We start from the raw sequence: 24,175 nt of genomic DNA, 5'->3' as shown, positions 1-24,175 counted from the left end.
TAGTAGTTCTGGCGCACCTTTTCGAGTGTTTTTTCCATACCGATGTGCATGGAGTCATCGTGACATACCTTGAGTATCGCGGCTCGAGCTTCCGGGCTCGGGATGATCTTCCAATCATATCGGTGATCGGCGAGTTCATTATTAAATAAATACTTTTTTAGTTGATCCCCATCTACCCGAAAGTCGGGATAATCATCAGGTCGATTGAGAACCGAAAGTTTTAGGTCATCATACCATTTCGATGACGTTGTTTTGGCAGAAATGGCCATGACACTTCGCGACAGTGCGTCGGGCACGACATGTTCTTTGCCCCGACGGTGAACAATGGTCATGTCATATATTTGTAGTGACAGACTCCAGCGACTGAGTCGTGAGGAAGTCTTCCACTTCGTCCGCATTATGAATGTCAAAGCGGACGAGTCAGTGATTAGTTGGAAGTGACTGCCTTCGATATAACCACGAAAGTGCTCAATCGACAGCAAAGCAGCCAGGCCCTCCTTCTCGGTGGCATGGTATGCTCGTTCCTGAGTCGTGAGCTTCTTCGAAAAATACTCGATTACCCTTTCCTGGCCTTCCTCCTTTTGCGTAAGTACTCCGGCGACGGCGTAATCGCTCGCGTCGGTGTGTATGCTGAATTCTAATTCAAAGTTTGGGCTGGAAAGCACAGGAGCGGTAATCAATTTCTCCTTAATGGCCTGGAAAGCTTCCTCCGCCTCCAAAGTCCATCTAATTGTCTTCGAAGTTGTCTTCAGAAGCTCAGAGAGGGCAGCGGTTGTCTTGCTATAGTCGGGGATAAACCTCCGGTAATAGTTAGACATCCCGAGGAAACGGCGAAGTTTAGTGATCGTCGAAGGACGTTCATATTCTACAATTGGTCTTATCTTCTCAGGGTTGATTCTCAATCCCTGAGAAGATAGTATGTAACCCAAAAAGGGAATTTCGCGCAGGCAGAAGTGAGATTTTTCGAGCTTAATCGAAAGATTCGCCTCCCTTAAACGCCTCGCAATCTCCTTGAGAAGCCGTAAGTGCTCCTCGAATGTCTCCGTGACTATGACGATGTCGTCTAAGTACACGAAGACATTCGGTTCCAGTACACCGTTGCCTAACACTCGGTTCATCAATCGTGACAGTGTGGCCGGACTATTGACCAAACCGAATGGAAGGCGGGTGTACTGGAACATCCCCTTCCCCTGCACACTGAACGCGCAATATTTCCGTGATCCTGGGGCCAACGGAATCTGTAAGAATGCCTCCGTGAGGTCGATAGTCGACAGATAATTTGCGCGAGGTAATCGGCCCAGGATCCGTCCAGGGTGCGGTAGGGGATAGGCATCACGTACGGTCCTCTCATTAAGTTTGCGAGCGTCGAGACATAATCGAATTGCCCCAGAGGTTTTTCGGATTGGCACTATGTTCAGTGACCAATCGGAATTAGATTCTTCGATTATTCCAGTTTGAAGTAATCGGTCGATTTCGGCAAATAAGCCGGCTTGTACCTTTGGAGCTATTGGGTACGGATATAGACGAATTGGTTTGTTGGACTTGCACTCTTCCTTTAGAACAATTTTGTGTTCACACAGAGGTGTAGCATCCAATGTATTGGGAGCTGCTGTTTTGAACAGCTGTTGAACCTCCTCTAACTGTCGTTTTTGGGATTCTGTTAAATCCGGATCAGATGTTTCCCGGTTCTTTACCTCCACCGATCCACCCGGGGAAATCGTCGAAATCGCGGGGAATATCCGAAAAACCTTCCAAAAATCCATCCCACAAACACAATCTTTGGTCAAATGGGGCGCCACTAGTGTGGACAAGACCCTGGTTTTGCCATTGAAAGTAAAAGGAATAAGAACCTCACCGAGGACTTCCAAACGAGAACCGTCCGCAGTTCGAAGTTCAATCGGTTGACTGAGATTATTAAGACGAACGTTCTTCAGCCTTTGAAAGATTTTTGAATTGATGAATGTGAGGTTGCTACCACAATCCAAAAGAGCATTCACTAGAATATCGAATATGAGAAGTTGGGCGTGTGGTCGATCATCGGCCAGACTATTTAATGTTATTTTATGAATTTCCGGCAGGTCATTTCCCTCATCTTCATCGTCTGACCTCTGTTCATAGAGTTGATAGAGGTCCGGCAACCAAGGCTCAGAATTGTCCACCGGAGGCGCTTGCGGAAGTCCCTGCGGCTTTAGAGCTTCCCCAAACCGTTTTTTAAACAGAAGGGGCAATTGTTGGTGGTAAACCCTAACAACGCACAACGGTTGCAGAATACTCTCCGAGGAATTGGGCAATCAGGAAGATTGTGGTAATCTCGGCAATTAAAACACTGTCCATCCTCGGGTGGCGAATAGTTGGAAACGAGCTTCAACAAAGCGCTGGGCTTACTCGTGCCAGCTTTTGGCTCTGTCGAATGCCCTTCGGTCTTCCCGCTATTTCCGGATTGGTTTTGCTTCGAACTTGGAAACGGTTTCGAATCAGTTTTTGTGTTGTTGGGATTGTTGATTCTTGGAGTTTTGGGATGTTGTGGAGGAGCGTTCTGGCGATTTTGGTTGACGAATGTACGGGTGCCAGAATTAGTTCGACCACTGGATTCAATCATACAATTCTCCTTCTTAGCGGGCCCAAAAACCTTGGTGAACACTGAGAAGTCGGTAGCATCCAGGTCCTTGCCTATGGTCATCAACTCCCTAAGCGTAGTCACATTTTTACCCACCAACGCTTTGCGGCCGTCATACCGTAAGTTGGTTTTCAGAACCTCCAATTTCTCATAGTCCGACATTGGATGACTCATTGCTTGAAAAAGCTTATTCATCTGCAGATAATACTGCTGAAAAGACTCTCCTTTTTGTTGACGAGTTTGATAAATTTTTGTGCGAAGAACTGAATCGAGATCTGGATGCCGGAACTCGGTTTTCAGTTCGTGCACCAATTGTGGCCAGCTTTGCAGCAATCGCTGATTTCTACACGCAGTGTACCAGCTTAAAGCTGGACCATCGAAAAGATGCACTGCCGAATCAAATAAATCGATATCGGTGGCGTGTTCGGAAATAGCCAATTGCTCGATATGGGCCAAAAACTCGTTTAGCTCCAGCCCATGATCACTACCGGAATATTTCTTCACCTTCCATTGAGAAACGGGGGTGATTTTCCGTTGTGGGACCACTGGTGGTACACATGGTACCGCCGGGTTGGAGGGCTGATGGTGTGACCTGTTCACCGGATTCGGTGATTGATCAGAATTACGCACAACAAACGGACTGAATGTGAGTTCGTCAATTCGACGGAGAAAGGACTCATTCGCAGCGCCTCTCTGGGAGGCACCTTGTGGAACGTTTCCACTATTGGTCCGGCAGGATTCTCTCCCCTCCGCCGATCGGCTGCTTGGCAGGGTTGCTGTGACTTGGTGGGATGGAGCAGCATTTTCTAGAAAAGGGTTTGTGCTATTCAAAGGAGTTATCGACGGCCTTGGAGGAATTGGAGGAGGGGTGCGTTGCTTACGAATTTCCTCTTTCAATCCATTCACCTGCGATGATAGTGCTTGGATTAGACTGCCAATGTCGGTCATAGCCCTGCTGAAGTCCGCTTTAGAAACGTACCTCGACGAATCCGTGTTCTTGGGAATGGCCCCAGTGGAACTTCCCCTCGCGGATACAGGAGCCTCTTCTCTTCCTGCCGCTTCGTCCAATAAACCGTCTGCTTCGGAAGCCGAATCTCCTCCGACGGTGAAAAACTGTTCCTCCGACCAAAAATGCTCAGAGAATAAACCAAGCACTTTCGAAAACTCTGCGTTGCTCTGGGTTTTTAAATCACCCACTGCATGATTTTTAATTACAGCCAGTCGATGACCCAGGTGTAGCAACCGAGATCTACAGATCTCCACTTGGGATCGTGGGCCATCGGACAGTATTCGACAAATTTCTGACAGTAATCTTTTACAGATGCCAAGATCTACTTCTGGATCTTGATCGTAGTGAATGATGAACTCATGTCCATCACTCTCTTCTCTCAAGATTTGTCGCAGCCTACGACGGCGCTTACCGCGAGATTCGTCGTCCCCAATCACGACATTCCGCAGAAAAAGCTCATAATCAAGCTCTCCGGGTTCAAGGTGGTCCACCCGCATACTACGGTAGAGTGTCACAAAATCCGGACCCGAAACTGACAATCGTGGCATTTTTGAAAAAAAAAAAGTGTCTAATTTATGTGGAATCGATTATGTTTTTGCCAACAAAACTGTCGAACTTTGTTGCTCTACAATTCACAGTCTCACCCGGATCTGTTTCGTGTAATCGGTAAAGATTCTTAATTGATTGGAAATGACTAAATTGGTTGATCACTCGTGTTCCGGAGTACAAACCAATCGGTTTTGCCACGTGGCTCAAAGTCACCACCGCGATCCTACACAATTTGCCACTGATTTCTAAAGAATAATGCGACCAGAGTGAGATGATTTTAGAGAAATTGAAAATTACTCGAAAACTCCCCCAACGCACAAAAGGAGAATATATCCTAGGATATTTTCTCCCTCCTGAGATCCTCTTCAAGGATATTTACGTTGGGCGCCAGTATAAGACTCATTTATTTTGCCCCGGGACCACTCCGTTCCTGAAGGGAACAGAAACAAGCTCCCACCTGCTGGTCTTAGCCGCGGCAGGCGATTGGAGTGGGCAGTCAAGACCTCTTTTGGTCCCGGGTCTCAGGGCGTTAGGCGTGGGGAATCTTCGGAGTGCGGGAGTCCTGATTGTTAAGGAAAATACGGTGTACAAAGGGGTTTATTGCGGGGAACTTACATGCGGGTTGCTCAATGGATTGCCGGAGTGGCCGCCGAACAGGTGGCGGGCCAAAGAAGGTTGCGGCACTGGTGGCGAACGACGGATAATCTTGGTGGCCGCCGGGCACGAGGCGGGCTGGAGACGACGGCGGGGCTTGATTCGGGCGACGGACCGTCGGGGTGGCCTTCGGGCACGTGGCGGGCCGGGGAATACGACGATGGGGCTTGATTCTGGCGATGGACCGTTGTGGAGACCGCCGGGCACGTGGCGGGCCGGAGAATATTACGCAGCTTGATTCTACAGGTGGATTGCCGCCGGGCACGTGGCGAGCTGGAGAAGACCACGGCACTTGATTCCGATGGCAAATAGTCACTGTGGTCGCTCGGCACGTGGAAGGGGGGGGGCGAACACGGCGGCGTTACTGGCTTCAGGTGACGTGACGAATAACCGCCTTGCTGACGGTGACCGACTTGGTCGCAACTTTCAATGGACCCCAGCAGCGGGTCGGAGGTGATCCTGCCAGGTGGCTCAGTGGCGATCGGAAACGATCCCTCGGGAAGAACAGGTAGCGTGTCGGTGGTTATCAGGCTCCACTTTGCAACAGCGGTGGCCGGTCGGTAGGTGGTCGGCAAACGGGCTTCCGTTGTGGTTACCGGTGTCCGCTATGGGCGATTCGGCTGGGGGTGTTGGCTATTCCCAGAAATATTGGCCCAGGAGTCTGGACCTTTAGCACTACCAGAAAAACACGATCTCAAACTTGGGCACGCCTTAGCACGCAAAAATCGTAGCAGAACTCCTTCGTGTCAACGTATATCTTCGGAGCCCCAGAACATACCCCCTCTCGAGTCACTCGGGCTTCTCGACACCCACTCCCGAACGGTCACCCAGGAAAAGCTTGCGTTTCCCCATTTCCTTCTGAGATGGGAGCTCCAATTCGCCTCCACACTCGCTGTGGCTGCTCACCTGTCAGTAGAGCGTTATGGCTTTTTTTCCACGCCCTCCCGCATGATTTGAAACCACCGTTGGCAAATCTAATTTTACAAAGGTGTTCCCTACTAGTCTCGCACTCAAAGCAGACAAAATGTTACCTGACGGTAACAGTTTTCAGCTTAGCCGCTCATAAGAGAACAAGTTAACATCATGCCATAGTTGGCCATTTTGTATAGAAATCGGCTTTCACTGCTATTTTTATGAAAATAACTGTATCTACCCCACTGTGCAACGAACGTCTCCTGCATATAGAGACGTTTGAGATAAAACCGGTTTCCCGACAGTTGGAAGTCATTTATTTTCAGCTGTTCAAGTGTGTGCAAATTTGATCCGATCCACGATTGGCACCTTGTGGCTTAGAAACAAAGCGCATCATCAGCGCCGTTCCTCGATCAAAGCTGCGCCATTGGACGGCTTCTTAGTAATATGAGGTAGGTAGTAGCGTAGAACCAACCACCATCAACGACAGAAGATGCCCCTCGAAGCCGGCTCGCCATGAGAGGGAAAAAAAAACTTCCGCTGTTTGCAAATTCAGCGCATGACGGAGCCGGTTGACCAACACCCAAAATACACTGCACACGAGAGATGGAAGACAAAGACGCTAGTTCAGTGTTTTTCAATGTCGATATCTGGTGGTTTGTACTTGGTTCAGAACACGCAACGATCATCGCATGTTTGCGAACTGCTGCCACAGCAGACAATCTCGAGCACTGCAGCAAATCATGCGATCACGAAACTTGCGGAAATTAGCGCCTTAGGTCCACTTTAGCATGTGCTGTAAAAATTAGGATTGTTTTCGTTGGATGGAGTGCTAATTAACGCCTAAACAGTTTGACCGAAAGACCAATTAGCCAATCTATTTTGTGTCAGTTGTTTCGTGACTTGTAAGGAAAATCTGCACCTTGAATCGGAAACCCTAAAATAGGTCATATCGAAACTAAATTTAGTCTTAACTCATTCCACGCGCCAAGCTGCCGATATCGAGCCACAGCTAGAAAACATAAATTCGACAGAACACACTGACTGCTGAAACCCAAGGCCAAACGACCCGTTTTAGAAAATCTTCCTCTTTTTTGCACGCACAGTTTTTGTTTTTTGCACATCAGGCCATTTCTTTTTTGACTTAGTTCTCGAGTAACATTTGGAAGTGACCGCTCGGTGATTATTGATTTTCTGTGTTACTTCTCTTCTTCGTTTAACAAATTTCATTGGCAAAAACTCAACGTGCATTTTCAGAGTGAAACTTAAACGTTAATAAAAAAAATAAAATAAAGTTTTGCATAGCAGTAGGGGCAAACAAAAAAAAAAACACACGTCCTTTTCAAACGATACTCAATCATCTTTTTCAGATCGTTTGCAAACTGACAATTTTCTAGCCAAAACTGAAAGGAAGAAAAAAAACACAAAATTTGCAAACCCGGTTCGAGATGATCAGTTTACAAGATGTTTATACACAACCCATAACGTTTCCCGGTTTTTACTGACAAAATATTTCAAACTCAGTCATATGTGCAAGCTATATTCGACTCGACGACTCGACTAGCTTCGGTATAAACTTTGGCAATTCGACAGCTACTAATCGCGCGCCAGTTCGTTAACCTCACACACCACAGCAAGCGACGGCAGTCGGCAACGACAACGACTACGATGACGATCCAACGCATGCTTCGATGACAACAACGGAGACGATCGTCATTTACTGTGTGGTGCACGCGGTTCGCAGCGTGAAGCGGCTTGCAGAGAACGACCGCCGAATGGCAAGAAGGAGAATTTGGTACAATATGTTTCCGAGGGGTTTTTATATTTTTTTTTCACTGAAGCGCAAAATGTTAGCAAGAAAAAATGTTTCCAGGCATCTTCAAGCTATGCCGAAAATTCATGGAGACGCATTTTTTTTTTTTTTGTTTGTATTTATGTGTATTTTAACTTATGCTAATTCTACACTCTGGAGACGCATTGTACTCAGTGATATCTTAACATGGAACATTGTTTTTTTTTCTACAATAATGATTAAAAAAAAACACAACAATAATAATTAAAGATGCGTTTTCTTCCATCGCCTCCTAACGGTTTGACATGGAACCGGCCTTGGGACCGGCAGTGAAGTGGAGAAGAAACCCCAGAAGAGATTAGACGAAAAAAACCGAATCTCGCGGTGTTAATGGAGGTGGCGTGATGCCGATGTACCTACTGTCGCCAAATATACACACCTAACTATGGTGCGATGTGCGAGTGGAAATAAGATGATTAGAAGTAAATTTGCGGAAGAAAATGTGAAGCTGTCTCCAGATAAGTGGTGGAAAGACACTGTTTTTTACATGAGCATATGCATGATCATAGATGGCCGTACAATTTGTAGTTGCTACTCCGTGATTGACCAGAATAATCAAAATTTCACAAGGAATCAACCATCCACGGAGCTTGAGAGGAGCTTAACATTCTCAATAATCACGTTTGAGAATAAGGCAATCCATGAGACAGATGCGATCAGCTGATTTTTTTTGTTTACCATGTATTTTTGACATCCGATGATCGGGGTGACAGTTGAACACAAAGGAATTTGTTAAGCACCAACGACACTTGACGAAACTTTGTTAAGTTGTACTCACACTGTGTTTACACTTTTGGCTGTCACCCCCATCGTGAAAAGTCGTCATGGATTGCCTTATTCCAAACTTTATTCAGTCTATAAAGGCGCCGGCCACGTCCTTACAGTAGCCGAGGAAAAGAAGGAATGTTACTATTAAATGCGTTGCGTCTAGAGACCGAGATCACCTCTACTTCCTCACGGTTGTCACGGGAAGAAGTTTTTGTTGGAGAATAGGGGGAAAAGTCACATGCTTTGGGCTCACTTTGGTAGGTGATGTGATTCATGAAAACTTTAAAAAAAAAAAATTATTGGATTTAACGTAAGCCTGGCAGTTATAAACTTTTTTTCAGGTCAAGGAAGCTATTAGGCTAAAATAAAAAAAAACCTGAATTAATCCACCTATGGTGAACAGAACCCTTCTTACACTTATTAAAATTATAGTTGTATTATTCGTATGTATGATTGTGATTTTTGGTCATTCTAGAAAATATTGTAGATTTGGCATCAGGTTGATTGCTTTCCATAATAGAATCATCGACCATGGGCTCAACTACCAGAAATGCCAGCCAGAATCTAGCATATCAGTAGTTCCGTGTCAAAAATTGAGCTCAATCCGTCAAAGCAAACCATAGTTACAGCATCTCAAACTTGGTCATTTTGTATGAAAATCGGCGTTTGTCCGATCAATTATGCACCACAGTGTATATAAATGAATTTTTGTCTGTCTGTCAGTCTGACCGTTATTCATTTGGAAACTACTGAACCAATCGGTCAAATCAAATCAAATGGAATTTTGTATGTGGGTAGTTTTGGGGCCGGGGAAGGTTCTTAGCTTGGTGTGAGACCTCTCCGGTCTCTGGAACGGGGGCTCCCATATAGATGACATATAGAAAACACAGTAGGCAGGCAGTACGACGTTAGCCGGGACAACTAGTATAATAATAAAAAAAAGGAATTCATTGAGATTACTCCCAAATACTCTTCAAAAGAAATCTCGGTAACTAAATGTCCAATCAAAATAAAATTCAATACAATTGGGATTTTAAATTAAGAAAAATTAAGTGATTTTTTGATTTTATACAAAAGAGCACCTTTTTCTGAGCCACTACGGTTTTTTTCAGATTTTTTGAACTTTATTTCGGTACCTAAAACCAATTCAAAGAGATTTTTTGAAATCACATTTTGACAGCTGGGCAACTGTTTGACAGCTCCGTCCAGTGCAAACTGCGACGAGGGGTGATTCGACAAATCGCTCCCACACAAACTTAAAATTGATTTTTAAATAGGTTCCCGGGCACCAAAATTTATGAAAATTTGGATTTCGACTCAGTTTGACATGCAGATTCAGAATATTGAATAATCTCAACATCGTTAAAGAAGCCAATTGTACGAGGATGTAGTAGCTATCACTTGATGCTAAGAGAACCCGAATCGGTTGACAGACGGCTGAGAAATTTATTATGATACATTTTATCAAAAATCTCTCAATAGCGTAAATTTTATTACTCCTAAATACTCCTCGAAAGATAACTCGGAAACAAAATGTCCAAACGGAATGAAATTCGTTCTTCTAGGATGCGGTAGCTTTCGTTTGGGGCCTTAAGAACCCGAATCGGTTGATAGACGGCTGAGAAATTTATGGTGATACACTTTGTCAAAAATATCTAAAATAATTAAGTTGTACTACTCCCTAGCACTCTTTGAAAGATATTGTTGGGGGATGCGGTTCGTGGGTTGAGTTTACCTTCTTTGTTGTATCCAGGGTCCTACGCTGTGTTCCTCAAATTGAAGCAATACCTTTTCTTCCCAACTCCACTCCAATTAACGCCTTCCACAAATAACTCCTTTCCAAATCTTCCTTTCCTTCCCAAAAAAACTCCTTGTCCACTTTCACTAATTTCCTGATCCCTTTACACCAGTCCTTTCCGTTAATCAATAATTAGCACTCGTTTTACAAAACCAAACCACTTTATTACGCAATTAATAACGACCTTTTATTTTACTAATAAAACTTCGCGCGCGTGTACCTTGCCGTCTTTATTCGTTGGCTATCCGTTGGCTACTAACTATATCTGTTCAGTACCTGTACAAATCGAACATTCTCGTCTCTCTTCGTGTTTTGTACATGTGTTATGTGTCGTTTTGTTACAATAGTGTTAAGAGTTCATCGTGTTTTGTGTGTTTGCGGTGTTCTGTATAACAGTTTACTAACCCTTTGCATGCTAGGTTTAACCAATTCAACTTTCAATTTAACTAACAACTAACAGATATCTCGGTAACCGAACGTCCAATCAAAATAAAATTCAATAGCGTTCTACTAGGATGTAGTAGTTTTCGTTTGGGGCCTTAAAAACCCAAATCGGTTGATAGACGGCTGAGAAATTTATGATGATACACTTTGTCAAAAATATTATTCGTGGATTTGCTAACTGAACACGACGAATCAGAACCGTCGTTTTTGGAATCGCCGTTCGAATTGTCGTTGCAATCGTCGTTCGATTGTAGAGCGAGACTGCAACCAAACTGACACATCGCTTTGACATATTTAACGTAGGAGCAACACGTGCGTGAGATTCTATCTCTCGGTTGGTGTGGTTTGTTTTGATTCAATCTGACATTTCTTTTATGCTGCTCGTGCTGCCAATGCTGCCAGCTGATGGTGGAGGATGGAGGAGCATAGTCGGAGGGGTGCTCCAATGTGTTTTCGGAAGAGTTTGTCGAGAAAAAAAGTTTTCGTTATAAAAATTATGGAAAATGCTAGTTTAAAAGTTCAGCATTAAACTTTTCAATGCGTGTTTCATATATTATCTTACAGAGAATCAGTCTAGAGGTCTTTTAACGTAATAAGAGCATTAACTTAAAAGTCTATAATTTCACAAGAACGCATTGAAACGCCCCTTGAAATTTAACGGCGATTCCCAACCAGCTCAAGCAAATTCCCTTGGAATTCATCTTCGAAGTAAAATCACAATATCTAAAATGATTAAGTTGTACTACTTCCTAGCACTCTTTGAAAGATATCTCGGTAACCGAACGTCCAATCAAAATGAAATTCAATAGCGTTCTACTAGGATGTAGAAGCTTTAATTTGCTTCTAAGAGAACTCAAATCGGTCAACAGACGGCTGAGAACCGTGAGTGACATTTTTTTGTAACATACATACACACACACACACACATACACACACACACACACACACACACACACACACACACACACACACACACACACACACACACACACACACACACACACACACACACACACACACACACACACACACACACACACACACACACACACACACACACACACACACACACACACACACACACACACACACACACACACACACACACACACACACACACACACACACACACACACACACACACACACACACACACACACACACACACACACACACACACACACACACACACACACACACACACACACACACACACACACACACACACACACACACACACACACACACACACACACACACACACACACACACACAAACACACACACACACACACACACGCACATACAGACATTTGCTCAGACATACATAGACATACATAGACATACAGACTTAGAGTGTCTGTCGATGAGGCCAAGCAGGAGCACGCGGTGGCGTTGCTGGCTGCTACAGCTGCGGAACCAGCAAAGGAGAATGTGTCGAAGTTTACACAAACAGAGGCCTTCTCCTTCGCAGGTAGTCCGAGGAGTGTGGAAGCGAATGCTCGTGACAAACGCGACAAGCATTCGCAGAAGCGGGCGAGGCAGCCGTCAGGTGAGGAGCTGTCTGGCGGCGCCCGCAAGGCCAGGCGTATAATAACCCCGAAAGCCGGTGGTAACGCTGGAAAGTCGGACCCCAGCCAGGGTTCCCGGAAAGCTGGGAAGGGTGGGCCTGAAAAGGCTGGCCCGTCCCGGAATGAAGGGAATAAGGGGTTGCGACCAATGGTGGGCCCTCAGCAGCCACAGAGTAGGGCGGTCCAAGGAGAAGACCCTCCTTGGACAAAGGTAGAGCGGAAGAAGAAGAAGAAGGTGATTCCGCAGGTAGAAGCGCAGGTCGCCAAGCCAAGGCGTAGGAAGGCAGGTGCCAGGCGCGAAAAAGGTGACGCTATCGTCATCAAGACCGAACAGTCGAAATACTCGGACGTCTTGAAGGCGATGAGGTGCGACGCCAAGCTCGAGGGTCTTGGAGCCGATGTACGCAGTATCAGACGTACTCGTACGGGCGAAATGATCCTGGAGCTTAAGCGCCAGAAGGATCACAAGGGCGCCGCCTACAAGAGGCTGGCAGAAGAGGTCCTTGGTGATGGAGTGGAGGTGAGGGCTCTTACGCATGAGGCGACTCTGAAGGTCAAAGACCTAGACGAGATCACCGAAGCGGAAGAGCTCGTCACGGCACTGCGGCAACAGTGCGATGTTCAGGTGGCCGCCACAGCCGTCAGGCTGCGGAAGGGGCCAGCAGGGACACAGATAGCTCTGGTTCAGCTACCTGTGGCGGATGTTAAAAAATCCGTTAAAGTAGGGAGTATTAAGGTGGGCTGGTGTGTTTGTCACCTGACATTCCACGAGCCACCTGAGGTTTGCTTCAGGTGTCTGGAACCAGGACACAAGTCGTGGGACTGCAAAGGCCCCGACAGGCGCAAACTGTGTAGGCGATGCGGCGCTGAAGGTCATAAGGCCCAAAGCTGCACGAGTCCGCCCATCTGCATGATCTGTACCGGGAAAACCTCGAAAAACAGACATGCGATGGGTGGTCCAGGGTGCCCGGCCTTTAAGAAAGCCGCAGTGAGCAACAAATCACAGTGCAGGTAACGCAGCTGAACCTGAACCACTGTGATGCGGCTCAGCAACTGCTTTGTCAGGCGGTTTCTGAGTGGGAGACGGATATCGCCATCATTTCGGATCCATACCGAGTACCCGCCGGCAACGGCAACTGGGCCTCGGATGGGACCAGGAAAATGGCGGCGATATGGACGACGGGTAAATACCCCGTGCAGGAGTTGGTGTCTACTACCTATGAGGGCTTCGTGGTCGCCAAAGTAAACGGGGTCTTCTTCTGTAGCTGTTATGCGCCTCCGCGGTGGCCGATCGAGCGGTTCACGCAAATGCTGGACCGCTTAACGACCGTGCTAACAGGGCGAAGGCCGGTGGTAATAGCGGGTGACTTTAATGCCTGGGCTGTGGAATGGGGAAGCCGTTTCACGAACCAGCGGGGTCAGATCCTGCTAGAAACACTGGCCATCTTAGATGTCGACTTGGCTAACGTCGGTACCAAGAGTACCTATAGTCGAAACGGAGCGGAGTCAATTATTGACGTGACCTTTTGTAGTCCTGGCCTAACAAGTAGTTCGAACTGGAGAGTAGATGATGGCTACACTCACAGCGACCACCTGGCGGTTCGCTACAGTATCGACTACAACAACAGCAGACAGCGGATAGAAGAAGAGGCGGCTAGGCCAAGGCCAAGCCCTCGTAGGTGGAAGACATCATACTTCGACGAAGAGGTATTTAGGGAAGCGCTCCGCCGTGAGCGAAACTTACTCGGTTTAGACGGCGACGAGCTGGTAGCGGTGCTCTCACGTGCGTGTGATGCGACCATGCCTAGGAGAGTCCACCCTAGAAATGGGAGGCCACCGGCTTACTGGTGGACCGACGCGATTGCGGACCTGCGCCGCGCCTGCCTACGGGCTAGGCGGCGGATGCAGCGAGCACGATCAGAGGAAGAGCGAAACGAACGGCTGCAAAAGCCGCGCTCAAGACCGAGATAAGAGCAAGCAAGAAGGCATGCTTTGAGGGTCTCTGTCAGAGCGCCAATACGACCCCGTGGGGTGATGCCTACAGGATCGTTATGGCCAAGACGAGAGGTGTGATGGCTCCTACAGAGCAATCTCCAGAGATGTTGGAGGGGATCATTGGAGGACTTTTTCCGCGTCATGATCCTAGTCCTTGGCCTCCTTTCGTAGGACAGCCGGGGACTGGGGCTGGCGATGAGGAAAGGGTCACCGATGTGGAACTTGCGGGGATAGCTAAGTCCCTTAGCGTAGGTAAGGCCCCAGGTCCGGACGGAGTTCCGAACCTGGCCTTAAAAGTAGCTATTGCAGAAGCTCCCGAGATGTTCAGGTCTGCTATGCAGAAATGCCTGGACGAGGGAGTTTTCCCAGAAGCTTGGAAGAGGCAGAGCCTGGTACTATTGCCAAAGGCGGGGAAACCACCCGGAGACCCGTCGGCATATAGACCAATATGCTTGATTGACACGGCGGGGAAGGTGCTCGAAAAGATCATCCTCAATAGAATGTTGAAGTTCACTGAGGGCGTAAATGGTCTCTCGAGCAACCAGTATGGCTTCCGGAAGGGGAGGTCCACCGTAGACGCTATCTTGTCGGTTACAAAAACCGCCGAGAAAGCACTCGAGCCTAAGAGGAGGGGAATTCGCTTTTGCGGGGTAGTGACTCTGGATGTAAGGAATGCATTTAATAGCGCCAGTTGGGCTGCTATTGCTGATGCGCTCTTGCGTCTGGGGATACCGGAGTACTTGTACAAGATTCTCGGAAGCTACTTCCAGAATCGCGTACTAAAGACCGCCCCAGAAAGTATGGACGCAAAGAGAAAATGCTGGCATTTCATAATTATTGATGACTAGTTCTTTTTGAAGCCTGCATCTTGTTCATCAACCTATTCTCTCAGCATTTATGCAGCGGTTCTTACGATTCCAACAGTTTGTTTCAAAATAGATGAACTTTCAGTGGAACATCGTCAAAAAAATGTGCACAAATGACGTACAGAGGTTAAAATGCCACTTAGGAAGAGAGAAAAATATGGAGGGAGTAAGTGTGAAAACCATATAAGCAGCAAACGGGATGCTCTGTGGGAAGAACACGTTTGAGCATAAGCAAAAAATTGGGTAAAAAATAAAGGTCCTTCTAACCCTCTTTTGGATAGACGTAAGATAAAGGTATTTGAGCGCAAGAAAAAACCGTTTAACTTACACAGAGAGGGTTATGACCAAAAAATGTTACCATTTCGAATGCCAATGTAATCGTGGCAAAAAATGTTTGAATTTTCAATCCTATAGTAAGCAGAAACAGCAGAAACGAAGCCTGATACAAGAGCCATCGACCAGACCTAGACATCTGAAGACTAGGTGCGTCCATACTTTCTGGGGCAGTCTTTAGTATACGACACGGAGGTGGGTCGGAAGTGCTTTCACATAACCTCAGGAGTCCCGCAAGGTTCCATCCTGGGTCCGGTGTTATGGAATGTCATGTACGACGAGGTGTTGAGGTTAGAGTACCCAGTGGGAGTGGTGATTGTCGGATTTTCCGACGATATTACGCTCGAAGTCTACGGTGAAACGATCGAGGAGGTGAAGTTGACTACCGACCACTCGATCAAGGTTGTGGAGGCGTGGATGCGGTCCAGAAAACTGGAGCTGGCTCACCACAAGACAGAGGTGACGGTTGTGAACAACATGCAGTCGGCGCAGCAGACGGAGATCAGTGTAGGAGAGTGCACTATCCTGTCGAAGCGCTCTGTCAAGCACTTGGGCGTGATGATCGACGATAAGCTTACCTTCGGTAGCCACGTCGATTATGCCTGCAAAAGAGCCTCCACAGCTATTGCGGCACTGTCCCGGATGATGTCCAATAGCTCAGCGGTGTACGCCAGTAAGCGCAAGCTTCTGGCTAGTGTTGCTACGTCCATACTTAGGTATGGCGGCCCGGCGTGGGGTACCGCGCTAAGTACTGAATGCTACCGACGGAAGCTGGAAAGTACTTACAGGCTTATGTGTCTGAGGGTTGCAAGCGCGTACCGTACCGTGTCACACGACGCTCTCTGTGTCATTACTGGTATGGTGCCCATCAGCATTCTTATCAGTGAGGATATGGAGTGCTTCGAAATGCGCGGCACAAGAGGCATACGCAAGACTGTCAGGATGGCCTCTATGGTCAAATGGCAGCGCGCGTGGGACAGTTCCACCAAAGGAAGGTGGACCCATAGGTTGATACCGAGGGTAGATAGTTGGATTAATAGGCGCCATGGGGAAGTTTCATTCCACCTGACACAGGTCCTTACAGGCCATGGTTGCTTCCGACAGTATCTACACCGTTTCGGGCATGCGGATTCTCCCGAATGCCCAGTGTGCAATGGTTTAGAGGAAACGGCGGAACACGTTTTGTTCGTGTGCCCGCGTTTTCGCACAATGCGTGACCGCATGCTTGCCACATGCGGGGAGGACACAACTCCGGACAACTTGGTCCAGAGAATGTGTAGGGATGAGATTAGCTGGAATGCCGTTTCAACGGCTATCACCCATATCGTCTGGGAGCTACAAAGGAGGTGGCGCGTGGACTCGGAGAATGGCTAGTCCAGATGCAGTACAAGAGGTGGTCCAGGGGTTCGAAGTCGGCTTCGTAGGTCATACCGGTGCCCTGCGGTCGAGATCGACCCTTACAGCGATTAAGTGGCCGCGGAGAGGAAGTCCCGGTAGCGGTGCTGTCGTGGCGTCGGTCTACTGGGTTGGATCTGAGCCCGCGGTTGGAAAGGGGTCCCCGGCAAGGGTCGGGGTAGGTGAGACCCTGCTGTCTGCAACCTACGGATGCAGCTGATAAGGCCTGAAGGGTAGTGATACCCTTGCCTTCAGCAGGTCAGATCGGGTTGCATGTGGGCATCAGTTCTTGATGTCCGCTCAGCAGTAGGGCGCGGGCGGGGTTGACCCTGCCCGCCTTCCGTGGACAAAGGGAGTGGCGAGGACCACTCGGGAAACTGGCTAAGCGCCAGCATGCTATCGTGATGGACTCTCCAGTGCGAGTCATCGATGTTCGTTGCTGCTAGGCTACGGCAGCTAACCTTGAGGGTGCGATATGCACTAGCCCCTCTCTGAAGCAATACCTTCTTGGTGGTTCCGGAGAGACGTAGGGTTTGGCGACCATAGGAATGTGTTTTAGTGGGTCGAGGAGAGAGTAGTCCTGGCTTCTACCGGCATTGTAGAAGACGGCCTCATCCCCACACTACCCTAACCTTCCTGTTAGGGTGTCTGATGAGCAGATTTATCCCCCTATGGTTTAGAAGGAAAAAAAAAAAAAAAAGACATTTGCTCAATTCGTCGAGCTGAGTTGATTGGTATATGTGACTCGGCCCTGCGGGCCTCGGATCGAAAGTCGGTTTTCCAAGCGGTATTTATACCCTTCTTATTCTAAGAAGGGTAAAACATGTCATCACCGAAGATGACGAATCATTCAAATCCGTAAATGGAAAAAAAATAACTAAAATATCAACAAAAAAGTAATTCGGCAAATCGACGAATCTCTCAATATTTGAAATACATTGAATACATGAAAAATATTGTTCAATTTTATATTAAAGCAGGGCACACTTTTTTTAGATTTCTTCAACAATTTATTTGAAGGATGCATTTTTCACAGAGATTCTGTGATTCTTTCAGAGATTCCTTTAGAGTTTTTAACATATTTTCTTAAGCATTTCAGAATTTTTACATATGATGCTCCAGGAATTTCTTGCAAGAACCTCGCAGCAGCTCCTGTAGAATTTCTACATTATTATTTTGGCATTTTTCGAAGAGTTTTTAAGTAGTTAATCTATGATTATCTAGTTATAGTCCTTTCAAAAACAAACAATCCCTTAAACAATATTTTTCCTATATTTTTTTTCCGATATTCAAGAAATTTTCCGGTAATTTTTTTGTGCGGTTTCTGAAAACCTCCCAGAAGATATTGCTGACAACATCGCAGAAGCTATTTTTAAATACATATAATCCTTGCAGGAATTTCTGCAAGAACCCTTGAAGAATTTCTCAAGAAATGCTTAGAGGAATACTGGGAGAGTTTCTAAAGTAATCACTGTAGGATTTTTAGAGACAAATTTAGAATAGTTTCTTGTTGCATCATTTCTGTGGGAGTCCCACCAAGCATCTCTTTATGAGTTTAACCGGTAAGTCCTGTAAGTTTCCGCAAGGAATGCCTCTGTGAGTTTCCTAGCGAAACTTTTGGAGAAATTCTTAGTCGATCTGCTATGGGAAATCCTAAAATCCTAGAAAACTCATGAAAAGTCTTCCGGTGGAACTATTTAATTGATTTACGGACGACCGTCTGTTGAAATTTTTTGAAAAACTACTGAACGAAACTTCGGAGGATTAACTAGAGTAATATCTGCTAGAGAGACCCTTCAAATTGTTCGCGGTGGAACTCCTAAGGGGTGCTGTGGAAGTCCTAGAGCAATTCTCGGTGAAACTCCTACAATAATTTGCGTAAAGCTCATCAACGAACTCCCGGTGGAGCTCCTAGAGAATTAGGAATTCTCGATGAGAATCTAGAGAAATTCTCGATGATCCTTCAATAAGAATTCCCGGTGAAACTCCTTGCTGCAGGAAATCCTAGAGGGTTGCCCGATGGAGCTCCAGTTATTCCTGCTGTAGAGCCTAAAACATTGCTGGTGGAACTCCCTACATAATTCTTGGTGGAAGCCCTTAAGGTATTCCCGAAGGATCTCCTCGGGAAAATCTCGAAGCATCTGTCCGACGGAGCTACTACAGGTGATCACAAAGGGACTCATAGAAGACTTCCTGGTGAAGCTCTTGGAGGAAGTCCCAGTGCAACTCCTGGGAAATGCAACACCTTGTGCAATTTCTAGAGGAATTCCAGGTGAACCTTTAAGAAAAGTACCAGATCGAACTCCTAGAAACCTTTTCAGTAGATCTCGTACATAAATCCCTAGGGCTGCTGTGGGAATTTGCTAGAGGAGCTTATCGTTAGAGAAATTTCGGTTGGAATTTTTAGAGGAATTCTCGGAAGAACTTCTAGAATAATTCTCATTTACACTTCAATAGCAATTCTCAGATGAACTTCTGCAGCCATTCCCACTAAATCACATACAGAAATTTATGGTGGAACTCCTGTTGGAATACGCGATGGAACTCTTACAGGGATTCTTGGTATCTCCTATGGGAACTCCCAATAGAATTCCTAGAGGTGAATCTTCTAGAAGACTTTGCGCCGTATTTTTTGGGAGAAATTCTAGAGTAATATTTGGTGAAACTTATGAAGTGATTCCCGATAGAAGTCCTGCAAGAATTGGCGATTGAACTTTTGCAATAATTACTAGTGAAACTTCTAAAGGAATTGTTTGTGGAAATCTTACAATATTTTCCGGCCAAACTCCAAAGGTAGAACTGTCAGAAAAATTCTCTTTGGAACTCCCAAAGGAATTCCTGGAAGAAGTGATAGAAGAATTCCCAGTTGAACTTCGAGAAGAATTTCCGGAGGAATGTAAGCAGGAATTCTAGACGAAACTTCCCGAGAATTTCTCGATGGAAATCATAGAGAAATTTCCGATGCAACTACCATGGGTATTTTCAGTGGACATCTTAGATAAATTCCAGTTAGAACCGAGATAATCTCCTGTAGCAGAACTCCTAAAGGAGTTTTCGGTGAATCTTCTACAACAATTCACTGTGGAACTCCTAGAGGATTTCTCAGAAGAACACATAGAGTAATTATTTGAGGAATTCTTGAGGAAGTTTTCTTTGGAACTCCTAGAGGAATTTTTGGTGGAATTGCTAGAGGGCGATCCGACCGACCATGGATCCGTTGGAACTCTGGAGGAATTTCAAAGATGATTTTCCAGGAGAACTCCTACAAGAATCCTCGTTGGAACTCCAGCCAGACTTCGCAGTGTAACTTCTCTGAATAATTGATGGAACTCCTAGGGTTTGGAATTCTTGGAGGAAACCCAGGTGGAGATTTTAGAGAGATTCCTGATGTAACGCATAGGGAAATCCTAGTGGAACTCCCTACAATAGTTATACATGGAAATCTTACAGGAATTCTCAGTGGATCTTCGGGAGGATTTCACGGTGGATCTTACTACTACAATACCCCAAGTAACACACTTGTAGCAGAAAAGATACGGCAGCGCAGGTTTTTGTTGCGCAAAAGCCACTGTGACTTACTTCTAGCAAGTTTGTATTTATTTGTTGGAATTGAGTCACAGTGACTTTTGCGCAACAAAACCTTCGCCATCGTTACTCTTCTGTGACAAGTGTGTTACTTGGGACCCGGGTATTAGCAGAGAAGATCCTACAGGTATTCACAGAATGATAGGAGGAGTTCCCAAAGAAATTCTCTGTTGATCTCATTGATGAATATCTGGTAGAAGTGCTGAAACTCGCTCAGAAATTCCCGATGAAGCTGCTGTCGGAATTCCCAGTGGAACACCTAGAGGAATAATCGATGGAGCTCCAGGCGATGACATCCAAACATAAATTTCCAGTGGAACTTAAAGAGGAATTGCTGGTGGTGCTGCTAGAAGAATTCCCAGTGGAACTCACACAGAAATTGAAACTTCTGCCAGATCTTCCGGTGGATTTCCTGCCGGAATTCTCTGTGTTGTTAATGGATACATTTTCCTTGAAATTATTAGAGAATTTCTGGTGGTATGGCTTTTTCCAGTGCAAGAATTCCCAGTGGACATAATCGGCGGAACTCATGCAGGAATTTTCTGTTGGTTTGAAGATTTAGAAAATAGTTTTTAATTAGGGTCCAATTGACCTAAAACCTCCATTTAAGTCGATGCATGGCTGATCGAAAATAATTTTTACCGCGCAAGCAATGACTTAACTATACAGTTTTATATTTTTTGACAAATCCCCTTTGTTACGCGAAGTGTTAAAAAATATAGAAGTCTTTAGTTATGTCATTGCTTGTTTGGTAAAAAATATTTTCGATAAGCCATGCAGCGACTTAAATGGAGGTTTCAGTGTAGATCGATTTCTCTTCGTCTTCTCTCTCTTTCGCTAATAACTTGATCAACACACAGTGTTCGAAATCGATGATTTTGCGATCAAAATAAAATAACTTTTTTTAGGTTGGTTCTAGAGGTTTGGCGTATTCTACAAAGTTTTCCTGGCGTAAATTTGATAAAATGTTATTAATGATTAATCCCCTTAAAAGTGAGATAATTTTTTTTTAATTTTTTTTAAAGGTTTGCGTATTTGGCAAAGTTGTAGCCCATAATAAGAGAAAAAAAAATCGTAGAACATGTCAAAGCTCTACCTCTTATGGTTTTCGAGATATGGAGCGTTTTGTGCGTGGTACCTCTAAAACTAGTTTTATTCAATGTAGCTTCAACAGATAGATTCATACAGTTCAAAATACACATTTGTTCCGAAGATGTAAAGTCATTATATCTTAAAACAAAAAAGTTATTGGCAAATTTATCATATTTTAAGGTGTTCTTTCACCTTAAGTAACTATTTCCGGCGCAAAATGGTGCAGATGGCTTAGTCGGTAGTTGAAAGATTATACTTTTTACTATCATTTGGGGGTGGAAATCCTCGTGAGCAATAGTGGAAAAGGAGGTTTAAATACAAGGCAAAGTTATTATTTTGCCTGTAATACAAGAAAAATAAATAAAAATAATAATTACCAAATATTCCCGGTGGAGCTCTTGGATGGATTCCCGAGAAAGTCCTAAAAATGCCTAAATTATGTAAAAGAGGTCTATAGCGTTCTTAAGGTCTACAAACATATTCAATGGAATGTTGTTACATTACGGATATGGTGCAACTTCCTACGACTATTGTTGCAATATTGTTGTGCAAAGAACAAGTAAAGATGTTAAAATCTTAAAGCGTAATTAGTGAATTATCGTTACATTACTGGCACGGTTTTTAATCCTACAGGTCTTTGGATCATGGTTCGCTAAGGAAAATTTCCAATGAAGTATGAGGTATCAGAAACATTCTTTAGACATTTGAAAAGAGACTAGAGACCAGTTTCCAATGAAGTTCTAGGTCATTCAAGAACTTCCGCTAGTAAATGCCTTAAGATCTATAACCACATCACTGATGCGGTGTTACGTCCTGCAGGCCCATGATGTATAGTTCTGTAGAAAAGAAATTTTCTATGATGTTCTAGGTCACCCATGAACTTCCGCGAGTAAAGGCCTTAAAATCTATAAGTATAAGCAAAGGGTTATTGATACATTGCGGTGTAACATCCTGTAGTGAACAAGTTTTCAATGATTTTCAAGGCCATCTAAGAATTTCCGCGTAGGCTTAAGTACTAAAAACGTATCCAACGGATAGTTGTTATATTACTAATGCGATGTAACACCTTACAGGACAGATTGTTACATTAGTGACACGGTATAACTTCCTACAAGTCCATGGAAAAATCTTGTGAGGAATAGTGATTTCCAAAGATGTTCTAGGCCATCCAAGTACTCTCGCAAATATAGGCCTTGAATCTCTAAGGGTATTCAATGGGTTGTTATTACATTTACTGATGCGATGCACCATCCTTTAGGTCCAAGGAAGATAATTCACACACATCGTATAGACACTGTTTTCAGAACACTTCCTCGATGTTATTCCCACGAAAATAAACAACCGACAGAGTTTACTGAACGTTGCACTGTAGATAGTTGCTTGCAGACCACATCGCCACAACTCGATGTATCAACAACACACATGCCTCGGACCAACCGGACCAACCGCTTTTAAATCATGTCGTCCAGTGGTGCTGCACTTTATTTGCACATTTTCGTTGTTCGTTTTTTCATTTTAACCACTCTGCCGGGACGGGGAAGGTTGTAATGTTCATCGAGCGTTTACTCGAGACTGTGGCGTGGTCTTGGCGCGTTAATCCCAACAAGTTCTCTTTTATTGCAAGTAAATTAAACTTTTTTTTTTATGGGATGACCTTAAAGTGTCATATACCAAATAGCGATATGGCTTGTCGCTTTTCTGAAGGGGATGCACCAAACTGCAACCAGACGGCAGCTGAGTGCATCCTAATAAGACGGGGTGTCTACCTCGAACCGTCTCCCATTGATGGGGATATGGTGGGTGATCGACACTCTCGAGACTGGAACTCCGTACAACAACAGACTTGGTATTGGTTGTTGCCAAATGGGAAGAATATGCATCCGTTGCTTCCACGTCCGAGTCGGTACGGTGATAAGACGACGACTACGGTTGAAGGCCATAAGTAGCGCAGGTGTCTTCGCGCCATAAGCAAAACATCCGTTATCAAGGTCTTTTGTCCAGGTTACCGTGCGGTCTAATTAGGTCGACGACGTTTGCTGGCGAACAGATGTCCAGTTTTTTTTTGCATGCAATTTCTGGTTCACAGTGGTTATCAGTTCGAGTGATAGAATGATTATCGGAGCTTTGCAACAGTAGGGACCATAAATCAGAACTTCGCGGTTTCTGCTTGTCATTTTGGTAATCATTGGTTTCTTTCTGAATTGCAGGTCGGGACATTCTGCAAAACATCAATGGAGAGTTTCGAGCGGGTGAGCTGACGGCCATCATGGGACCTTCCGGAGCTGGAAAGAGTACACTGTTGGACATTCTCGCCGGCTACACGTAAGTATCTAGCTTAGTGGTTGCACTATCAGAAACGTGCTGTTGACACAGTCTCACTGTGATGTTGTGTGACAATATGTAAGAGTAAGTGGTTATTGACCATGATATTCAATGATCCACTTTTAAAACACTGTCTGGAGTGTATGCCTGGACAACTATGGCGATGATGACGATGATTCATCATTGCTTTACGTTTAAACGAATCCACCATATTTATAAGTTACAGCGGCACTAGATATGATTAGTAAAGGTTAGCGACAATGAAGGATCACAAACACAGTTGATGATAGTGGAAGGAAAGCCACGGGACTGGTTACGATCAATACGAAAACTTGTAAACTGACATATTCAGCAACTATTTGTTGAAATTGATTCAACGTCAGTTACTTACATTTTCATTATGATCTTTGTTTT

At 45.2% G+C, this 24,175-nt stretch overlaps 2 protein-coding genes across 2 annotated transcripts in view; one reads left to right on the top strand and one right to left on the bottom strand.

The window, feature by feature from the left end:
* Positions 1-24,175, bottom strand: part of LOC134287428 (uncharacterized) — a 140,263-nt gene that overhangs the window by 37,771 nt on the left and 78,317 nt on the right. The gene's annotated exons all lie outside the window — the stretch shown is intronic.
* LOC109429978 (ATP-binding cassette subfamily G member 4) overlaps positions 1-24,175 on the top strand; it is a 110,349-nt gene that overhangs the window by 33,607 nt on the left and 52,567 nt on the right. The window contains exon 2 of the mRNA XM_019705986.3: positions 23,647-23,761. Coding sequence (XP_019561531.2) covers positions 23,647-23,761 — 115 coding nt within the window. The remainder of the gene's footprint in view (positions 1-23,646; positions 23,762-24,175) is intronic.

Source organism: Aedes albopictus, chromosome 2, assembly GCF_035046485.1.
Source record: "Aedes albopictus strain Foshan chromosome 2, AalbF5, whole genome shotgun sequence".
NCBI classification, from domain to species: Eukaryota; Metazoa; Arthropoda; class Insecta; order Diptera; family Culicidae; genus Aedes; species Aedes albopictus.
This window is presented reverse-complemented; position numbering and strand designations above follow the sequence as displayed.